At 63.5% G+C, this 9,761-nt stretch overlaps 1 protein-coding gene across 1 annotated transcript; it reads left to right on the top strand.

Moving 5' to 3' along the window:
* Positions 1-1,238: 1,238 nt before the first annotated feature.
* On the top strand, positions 1,239-6,666 carry MNX1 (motor neuron and pancreas homeobox 1). The gene is made up of 3 exons (XM_027969141.2): positions 1,239-2,228; positions 4,991-5,151; positions 5,761-6,666. The coding sequence occupies exons 1-3, from the start codon at positions 1,538-1,540 to the stop codon at positions 6,124-6,126; spliced, it is 1,218 nt and encodes a 405-aa protein (XP_027824942.1). The 5' UTR covers positions 1,239-1,537; the 3' UTR covers positions 6,127-6,666.
* The last annotated feature ends 3,095 nt before the right edge of the window (positions 6,667-9,761 follow it).

Below are 9,761 nucleotides of genomic sequence, written 5' to 3'. Positions count from 1 at the left end.
TGGGTAAAAAGCCTTTGAAGGGAAATGACTTGGTCCCTGCATTCACCACTGAAAGCCTCTCTGTAGCAACCTGACCTGCTAATTGTAAAGTTTACCTGGCCCTGTGTTTCTTTTTCCCTTGGTCCTCGGCCCCTCCCGCAGCCCCTTCCTGTGCTTTAGTCACCTCTCACCTCCAGGCGAAGCCACCTAAGCTCCCTCTCCAAATCTCACATTGGTCTGGAGAAGATGACTGAGTGTGACGGAGCTGTTGACAAAGCCTGGCGTCGGTGGCCGCTGGGCTCCTGGACCTGCATGGCCATTCTTTCCGCTTCAAAACGCCCTTGGAGGTGTTTTTTACTGTAAATATGTTAAGTGCAAATGGGGGACGTAGGTGATGGCTGGACTCTCTCCCCACTGCCCTGCTCCGGATGAGGGAAGCCCTTTCCTCCAATTTCCCAGAGCTGCAGGCAGGAGAGAGCCTGCATCTTCCGGCCCAGGGCCTCGGGGCAGCAGGATCAGAGTGACCAGCCTCGGAGGCCTGCGGCCCTGCTGGGCTCTCCAGGGCCGGGATGGGCACCACGTGCTGCGTGCGCACAGCCGGTGTCCCTGGCCGAGAGGAAGAGCTCTGTAGTCGAGGGCCTGCCCCAGGGCAGGCGGGCGACACTGCAAGGCCACCTGGGTATTGCAGCTTTTCACCTGGACCCGAGAGGGCTGAGGGCGAGGGCACGTGTGCGCCCCCCGCCCCACCACACACGCACAACACCTGAGCCGCACAGAAGTCCCAGAGAAGGTGGGGGACCGGCGGCACGGACACAGCCGCCCACCCCTCCGCGCGTCTCCAGACCTCGGAGAAGGGCCGGGGACCGACCCTCTGCCAGCAGAGCCTCCAGATGTGGAAGCCGCGTGGGCTCTCCCGGCAGAAGCAGGCACCCTCAAGGGCTGGCGGGCAGGAGGGACAGGACGCACGCTGAACTCGGGTAGGGCGGCCAGCACCCGCAGGCCCGCTCTGCAGCGTCAGGAGCGCGAGCAGGCACCGTGGGGGCGCGCCCCTCGCAGCCCCTTGCCTCCCCGCCCCACCCCCAGGCCCGGCAGTTGTGCTCTTTAGGACCCCGCGGCGCGCGGGCGGGGCGGCGGGCGGCCGGGGCGCTGACAGGTGCAGCCCTCGGCCAATGGCGGCCCGGAGCCCCGCCCCCGGCCCCGCCGCGCGCGCCAATCGGCGGCCGCGCTGCGCTTCAAGTGCGCGGAGGGGCGCGGGGCCCCAGCGGCGCGCTCGCCCGCGGCTGCACCGCTGAGCCGGGCTCCCCGGCCCCGGCGCGCCGAGCGCTCGCGTGGGCTCCGTGCGGGCGCGAGTGAGCGCGGCCCCGGCGGGCCCGCCCGGAGGAGGCTTTCGGACCATGGTCGCCCTCGGCTGAGTTTCCTGCGGCCACTTTGATTACCGGCAAATAGTCGTAACCATACCGAGCCTCGGGGCCGGCGGCCGCCGCGCACGGACTCCGCAAGCCGGCACGCGGCCGCGTCCCGCACCGCCCGGCGCCGATCGCCAGCTCCTAACGAGCCGATGGAAAAATCCAAAAATTTCCGCATCGACGCGCTGCTGGCCGTGGACCCCCCGCGAGCGGCCTCGGCGCAGACCGCGCCGCTGGCCCTGGTCACGTCGCTCGCGGCCGCCGCAGCTGGACCCGGCAGCGGCGGCGGTGGCGGGGCGAGTGGCGGGGCGAGCGGCAGCTGCAGCCCGGCCTCCTCGGAGCCGCCCGCGGCGCCCGCCGACCGCCTGCGCGCAGAGAGCCCTTCGCCGCCGCGCTTGCTGGCCGCGCACTGCGCGCTGCTGCCCAAACCCGGCTTCTTGGGAGCGGGCGGCGCGGGCGGCGCGGCGGGCGGCGGGGCGGGCGGCGGGCCCCACCACCACGCGCACCCCGGCGCCGCCGCGGCCGCCGCAGCTGCCGCCGCCGCCGCAGCCGCAGGGGGCCTGGCGCTGGGGCTGCACCCGGGGGGCGCTCAGGGCGGCGCGGGGCTCCCGGCGCAGGCGGCGCTCTACGGTCACCCGGTCTACGGCTACTCGGCGGCGGCGGCGGCGGCCGCGCTGGCCGGGCAGCACCCGGCGCTCTCCTACGCGTACCCGCAGGTGCAGGGCGCGCACCCCGCGCACCCCGCCGACCCCATCAAGCTGGGCGCCGGCACCTTCCAGCTGGACCAGTGGCTTCGTGCGTCCACCGCGGGCATGATCCTGCCCAAGATGCCGGACTTCAACTGTGAGTACCGCGCAGCCCCGAGCCTGTAGAGCGAGCGGCGGGGGTGGCGAGCACGGGCAGAAGGGTCTTCCGCGCATCCTCCACCCGGCATCTCCTGCCCCGGCTCTCTGCCCCGAGCGAGCTGTGGACGCGCCCCCAGGCCGCCTCGGCTCCGCTTGGGGCCTGCGAGGACTCACGCGGGCTCCGCAGCGTGGGATCGGCAGCGATCGAAAAAATGGCCACGCGCGGTCCTTGTTCTCTTCCTCTCTTAACGGGAAAGGGCAGCTGGAGGTGTGAGACTAAAATCTAATGATTAACCGGCAGGCTAGAGAAGGAAGTGGTGGGGGAAGGAGAGCCGAGTTAGGCGTGCCTGGGAATCAGAGGCCACCGAAACCAGGGCTTTATGCTCAGAGAAATGGACGTGACTTCGGTCCCACATTCTGGGCTCTGGAGAGATTCCGGGTTCCTCCCAGGAGAGGGTAGAGCTCCCAAAGTCGGAAAGGAGGAATGAGCCTCAAGAGGCTGGAGACGCAAGGCTGGGGCCCTTGCGCGGCTGTACCCGCCTCTGGAAGGCGCCGGGTCAGGGGTGGGGAGAGGCCCAGGAATGCGGGTGGCCCGCTCTGAACCAAGATGGCATGCTCCAGCCGGCCGGAGATGCACCCTCCTACTTTGGGGTACCCCCTAAGGGGCTTTGAGCAGCAGACGCCCACCTCGAATTCAGGGCGCCCAGCACAGCGAGAACCCCTCCCCGAGACCGCAGCCGGGGAGGGCTGGCCACCCCCAACCCCAGAGCGGCCCAACTGTGGGCGGCGAACTCGCCACTCAGACGGGACTCCTCGCCGGGGCCTGGGTCTCTCTCAGGCTTTCTTGGCGCGCGCCGCCGGGGCCCAGGATTGGAGCTGCGGGGAGTCTGGATCTCTGGTCGGCTCGCTGCATCCGGGCTCGATCGGTGGAAGATGCGTGAGGCTTGACGCTTCCAGCGGCCAAACACCCAAACAAAGAGACCCCATTATTTCGGTCTGAGTGAATTTGTTTAGACTAGAGAGATGCAGGCATGGGGTGGGGGGGAGTGAAAAAGAAAACAAACACACACTTGCCAGAAATCAGATTCCTCTGCTAGAAGCGATGGTTGTGACTAAACAGAGAAAAGCTAGGACCCCACAAAGCTGGAGAAGTCACAGCCGGGTGAGAAAAGCTCAGCATGTGCGCTGTTTGCCCTCGGAGCCCCAGGCCGGCCTGGCTCAGCTCCCAGAAGGCCCTGATAGCCACCCTTCTCTTCCATGGGGTCACCCCTCCGGGCTCCAGGCCAGGCAGAGGGCAAGCTGGCTCTCAAATCCACAGCTTCAGGCACACCTGAACTACTGCTGACCCCGGTCCACCAAACCCAGGGAGCCCTCGGGGCCTGGCCTCGGAGCCCAGCAAGCCCTGCTGATGAAATCCCACCCAGCTATCTTCCACTCTGACCGGATCTCCCAGCACCTGGCAGGCTTAGTCTCCTGCCATGGGGGTCCGGGGGGAGGGGTTGTGCACACTGGCTGCCCTCCTCCCCCGAACTGGGTTCCCTGGCCACCGGGTTGTTTTCTCGGGCCTGCGTGGAGCCCAAGGCTGCCCAGAAAATCGACTAGAACCCCACCGCCTTGCCAACACACTTCGCTCATTCTTTCTCCTAATCTTGACCCGCAGGTAGCTAATTAAAACCCAACCAGCTTTAAGTTCAGAGAAAGAATTTGAACACCGAATCCTAAAGGGCAATACGAACAGGCAAGGATGCTGGAATAATGGGTTCTCGCTGGAAAACCTGTTTGGTTTCAACTGGTGTCTCAGCCATGGGACGGCATTTCCCAAATGGTCCCTTCAGAGCCAGCATTTTAATTAAAGTTCTAATGTATTGTCAAGTTGGGAATTCAGGGCCTTGTTTAACTAAAGCAGGGGGCGTGGGCCTTCCCATAAAGCAAATTGCCCATCCCAGGGGAGCCTGGGCTGGCCTGCCCGGGGCTGGCTGCTGCTTTCCTTTCTTTTATTGTCTAACACTTGTCAGGCTCCTGGGAAATCAAGGGAAGTCTCGTTTTGAGGTCATAAAATTCTCTGTGATGTAACCGTGTGAAATTATGTAAATAAAGCAGAGAGACCTCCTTGAACACAGAGAAACCCGGATCCCCCTTGTGCCCAGGCCTTTAATTTGCGTAATGAGAATTGTCCTGAAAAGCTTCCAATCGTCCCAGGCTCTGCCCCTGGGGACTGGGCAGCATTGTCAGAAAACACTTTACCGGAGGAACACATGCTTAGGCCCAGGATCTGGCCCTTTTCCTCCCTCCTCCCTTCCTCCTCTTTCTCCCCCTTTTCTCCTTCTGCTCGTTTTGTATGTAAGGAGGTGGTGGTGGGAATTCTGCACCCGGAAGAAGCAGGAAGTGATTCGCCAGGGCTTGTGTGGGTTTGGGCCTGAGTTGGGGGGTAAGGTGCTGGGCAGAGCGGGCAAGGGGTGGTCTCTGGGCCTCTGCTACTTGCCTTTCTGTCTACCTGCTTTCCGCCAACGCTCACCTGAGGGGCCAAGGCGAGCCTGGTCGATAGGACACCCGGCCCTGCCTGGGATGAAAAGATTTGGTCCCACTAAACCCAGACGGTCTGGGTCCAGCTGGTGGTGGGGCCCAGGGCTCCAGGGCCTCCCTGAGGAGGGGGTGCTGACCCTGAAGACGGAGCAGCAACCCTGCAGGGCGTGGGCAGCGGGGTGCGAGGGGCGCTGCTGGCCCCGGCTTGCTCCAGCCTCACGGCCTCTCCCACCCCAGCCCAGGCGCAGTCCAACCTGCTGGGGAAGTGCCGCCGGCCCCGCACCGCCTTCACCAGCCAGCAGCTGCTAGAGCTGGAGCACCAGTTCAAGCTCAACAAGTACCTGTCGCGGCCCAAACGCTTCGAGGTGGCCACCTCACTGATGCTCACCGAGACTCAGGTACGGTGCGCGCCCCGCACCCCCTGCCGGCTCGTTCCAGCCTCCCAGGGACCCTGTCGCTCTGCTCTCCTCACCCTGGGCCTCCCTGGGCACCTGGAGCTGCTCCTATTGACTTTCAGGGCGTGGATTCACATCTCCCCTCAGGGTTCCTGTGCCAGGGTCTGATTCAGCTGCTTCTGGTGGGCCTAGGAATCTTCACACGCGCACACACACACACTCACGCACACACCCTGTTTGGAAGCAGGTAGTCAGCCCTCAAGCCATATTAGAGCAATTTTGTTCGTTCCGGGAAGAGAGAGGAGGGGGCGTCGAGATTCAGCAGTGGGCAGCGTAGCTGCCCTGGCCCTTCCCACGCAGACCGGGAGTGCAGGTGGAAGACCTCGGGGGTGGCGGGTGGGGGGGTGTGTGTTTTGGTTTGAGCTTCCTCAGAGCCCCCAGCCCGTGTCAGAGTCTTCCGGAGCTCCTGAGCCCTGTAAGGGGAACCCCACCCAGGCCCTGGCGATGGCGGACGCGCCGGGCCCCCACGCAAGCAGGGCCGGGAGCCGGGGCGCAGGCGACGGCCCGGCAGGGAGGGAGCCGGCCGGCCTCTCACGCCGCGCGCGCCCGCAGGTGAAGATCTGGTTCCAGAACCGGCGGATGAAGTGGAAGCGCAGCAAGAAGGCCAAAGAGCAGGCGGCGCAGGAGGCCGAGAAGCAGAAGGGAGGCGGCGGCGCGGGCAAAGGCGGCGGCGCCGCCGAGGACCCGGGGGACGAGGAGCCGCTGGGGCCGCCGGCGCCCGGGGACAAGGGCGGCGCGCGCCGCCTGCGGGACTTGAGGGACAGTGAGCCCGAGGACGACGACGACGACGACGACGAGGACCGCTTCCCCTACAGCAACGGCGCGGGCGCGCGCGCTGCCTCCTCCGACTGCTCCTCCGAGGCCGACTCGCCGCCCCCGCGGCCCGGCGCGCCCGGCCACCAGCCCCCGCCCCAGTAGGGGCCCCGCCGGCGGCCCAGACGCCGCGACCTCACCCGCGCCCCCAGGCCCGCGGGCCGCGGCGCGGGGTCCTGGGGGCCGCCCTTCTGGGTCCGTTTTCAAGGGACAGAGAGAGGGAGGCCCAGCAGGTTCAAACTCGAACTCTTGTTCTTTTTAATTTAATTTGGCTTGCGTTGAGGGGAGGCGTTCCTGAGAAGAACCGACCATCGCGGGTGCCTCCCGGCTCCCTTCCGAATGGTGACGTCGGAAACCTGCAGTGTTAAACGACCTCCGAAACCTGAAACCTTCTCCGGATACGCCGTTCTTCTGAGTGTTGGAAAAAGAAAAAAATGTTTTGTGCTTACGTATATTGGGAAGGGGGGAATTTGTCATGAGCGTTCAAACTGCTGGACATCCCAAAACTGTATTGTCTTTATTTTTGTATATTGTATTTATAAATATATATATATAAAGAAATGTCTACTTACGCATGCTAAATTATCATTTAGCTTCTGCCATCGCCCACGATGGAATGTAAAATAAATTGGTTTTTTTACTGGATGAGAGTGCAAGTCTTTTGAGGGGAGTTGTGAAAGCAAGTTTTACTATTTTTGTTGCTGAAATGATGGGGTGGGCCGTATTCCTGAGTTGACAGCAGAAGGTGAAAATCAGAATCGCGAATGGGTGTCAGGACCGCCACTTCCTCCCGGCCCTGAGGCCAGGGGTCGGGGGAACTTGATTCCGGCTGCTGGGGAGTCGCAAGTACCAAGTGTCTCTAAAAGTCCCCGAGGCCAGGTGTCAGCGCGCCTCCACGTGCCGGCCCACGTCTGTCGCGGATGCGAGCATCTCAAAGGAGTAACTCTGGACCCCGCGTGTTTGTTTTCCTATTTCTAAGAGGATCTTCTTTTTCCGCTGGCGCCTCAGACGTGGAAACACACTCTGAATATTTCAGAAAAGGAGCTTCAAATGACTACACTGGTCTCTAGGGTCCGTTTGGCCGCGGCGCTGCTTGCGCGCCCTGCCCGGGATGGCCTCGGACAGCGCGGCTCGTCTCCTCTCCGATCCCGGCCCTCTCTCCCGAAGCGCCTCGAGCCGCCCAGGGCTGGTTTTCCCGGATCAGTGCAAAAGGCAGCCTGCGAGGACCGCAGCGGAAGGCGAGAACGCTCCAGCCGGGCCGCGGCGGCTCTGGGTTAATCAGCGCGGCCGCGCGCGCCATCCATCACGGGCAGAGCCGGGCCCTTGCCATGTGCGGCGCACATGCCCGCGCGCCATCCGCGGCCCCCCTTCCCCCGCGTGACCGGCCGGCTGCCCCGGGCCCGGAGGAAACAGGTGAGCCTGGGCCCTGCTGCTCCCCCCATCAGCTGCCTCCCCCGCTCCCGTGTCTCACCCGCACCTGGGCTGGGGCGCGCCCCTCCCTCTTCCCTCCCGCTCCGCGGGGCCCCCACTCCCGGCAGATAAATGAGTTCAGAAGGGCCTGCAGTTTCATTTGGGTGATTACCGCGCGGGCGAGCGGGGCCACTCCTCGACTTCAGGGCCGGGTGAGATTAATATCCTCGCTGGCAGCTCATTATCACCCCGGCTCCTTCCATAAAACGCGGGCTCAGCCGCGGCCGGGGGCGCGGCGCTGCTGGGAGCCGGGCCGGCGCAGCTGTCGGCGCGGGCGGCGGGGCGCGGGCCTGGCCGCCCGGGGTTCAAAGGTGGGGGAACTGGGACTGGGTTTGAAACTGGAGGGAAAGCCCGAGAGCCCCAGGAGAGGGGTGGGAAACGGGGAGCGGGGAGAGACGAGAAAGACGCCTTGGGGGTTAAGGAAACCTGCCCTCCGTGTGCACCTCGCTGTAATTTCTACCACATTGCTCAAGTTCAGCCTGAAGCCATCTCGGCCGGCAGGCTGCACATCTGGGGGATAGTCCCCTGCGCCCCCCGCTTCCGGCCGGCCCGGCGTCGGCGCCCCCCCTACACCCTGTCTCAACACCGCCCCCTCCCCCGAGCGGCGGCGGCCCTGGAGCGGGGTGGGCATCCGGCCTCGGCAGAGGGTCGTTGCCTCATCCCAAGGCCGGACCCTCCTGAAGCCCAGGAACCGTTCGCTCCCCCGGCGACACGGGGGCAGAGAGCAGGGCGGGAAGGCGGAGTGGTGACGACCCCCGCCCCCGCCCCCCGGCGGAGCCAGCCCGGCTTGGCGCGGGGACTTGGCGGACGGGAAGGCGGGACCCGTCCGCGGCCCCAGCGTCTCCAGCCAGCGGCTTAATCGCAACGGAATTTATCTCGCTAATAAATTTAATGATCAATTCGTTCTTGTCACAGTAGCTCTTCCCCAAATCAATTATAGCAAATTTAAATATAATCACTGGCTCATCCTCACCCACTCCGGGCACAGCGAACAATTCATTCCGCCGAGTGAACGGCCGCCAGCCCCGCTCCGCAGCAATGGAGGGAGAGAGGCCCTGCCTCCTGGAGGACCCGGGTCCCAGGACCCCGAGCCAGGTCCCCTCAGCCGGGCCCCGAGGAGGACGAAGCACTGCTTCCAGACAAGCCCGGCCTGGCTATCCTCCGGCCATGGAGTCCCAGTGTCCGGGGGGCCTCCTCGCCGTCCACCCGCGCAGGGCCGGCCCTGCGGACCCTGCTGCCTCAGACAGCGCTGCCCCGCCCAAGGCGAACCCTGCCCTTTGGGAACCCTGCCGGCCCCTGTTCACCCAGGGCACCACTCTGGGCGCAGGTTCTCTTCACCGTGACTGGGAGGTGGTCCTCAGTTCTCGTCGTGGGTCACTGTCTCCAGGGTGTGTGAGAAAATGGGGTTAAAGCTCTCTGTGATAGAGACCCAGCGATCGCAGGTCCAGCCCCCGCAGAGCTCGGGCCCAGGGTCCGAGGCCCTGACCAGCCTTATGCTCAGAGTCTGAAGTGCAGAAATGGCTAGCAAGTCGGCAAAATGGGGCTGTTCCTTTCAGGTTGGCGTTCCTGCACCCTGCACCCGGCTGAAGTCAGCCTGGAAAGATCAGCAGGAAAGACTGACAGCAAAAGCAAAGACTGTCAAATGGGGTGATGTCAACGGTCAACACTGCAGCAGAGGAAACGATCGACGGGACCAGAGGCAACCTGGGAAGGAAGAAAGCACTGGCAAGTCAAATCTCTGATAAGGGATCAATGCCCAGGATATACGAAGAACTGCAATTCAACAACAAAAAACAATTCGATTAAAAATAGGCAAAGGAATTGAAAAGGCGTTTCTCTGGAGAAAATGTACAGGCGGTCCACGAGCGCAGGAGTTCGCATCGCCGATCGTCAGGGAACTGCAGCTCAAGACCACAATGAGCGCTCACCGCCTGCCTGGTAGGATTTATTATAGAAAGGAGAAGGGAGATAACAAGTGTGGGGGAGGATGTAGTGAAATTGGATCCCCCAGCACTGTCCGTAGGAATGCAAAACCGCGCAGCCACTGTGGAAACCTGTATGGAGGGGCCTCAAAAAAACCCAACAACCCAAGAACAATAAAAGCCTGGAATTACCATATGACCCAGAAACCCTGCTTCCGGGGGTATATCCAAAAGAATTGAAAAGGATCTGGAAGAGATATTTGCACACCCATGTTCATTGTAACGTCACAATAACCAAGAGGTGGAAGTCACCTAAGTGTCTGTCAACAGATGAACAGATAAAAAAAT

The sequence above is a fragment of the Ovis aries genome, chromosome 4, assembly GCF_016772045.2.
Source record: "Ovis aries strain OAR_USU_Benz2616 breed Rambouillet chromosome 4, ARS-UI_Ramb_v3.0, whole genome shotgun sequence".
In the NCBI taxonomy this organism is placed as follows: Eukaryota; Metazoa; Chordata; class Mammalia; order Artiodactyla; family Bovidae; genus Ovis; species Ovis aries.
Note: the sequence above shows the minus strand (reverse complement) of the source record. Positions and strands in the feature narration are given on the sequence as shown.

Bases quoted from the DNA above. Each gene is read 5' to 3' on its own strand.
- MNX1 (XM_027969141.2), top strand. From the start codon at position 1,538: ATGGAAAAATCCAAAAATTTCCGCATCGACGCGCTGCTGGCCGTGGAC. The intron at 2,229-4,990 runs GTGAGTACCGCG...CTCCCACCCCAG, and splicing joins CAAGATGCCGGACTTCAACT to CCCAGGCGCAGTCCAACCTG. The intron at 5,152-5,760 runs GTACGGTGCGCG...GCGCGCCCGCAG, and splicing joins TGATGCTCACCGAGACTCAG to GTGAAGATCTGGTTCCAGAA.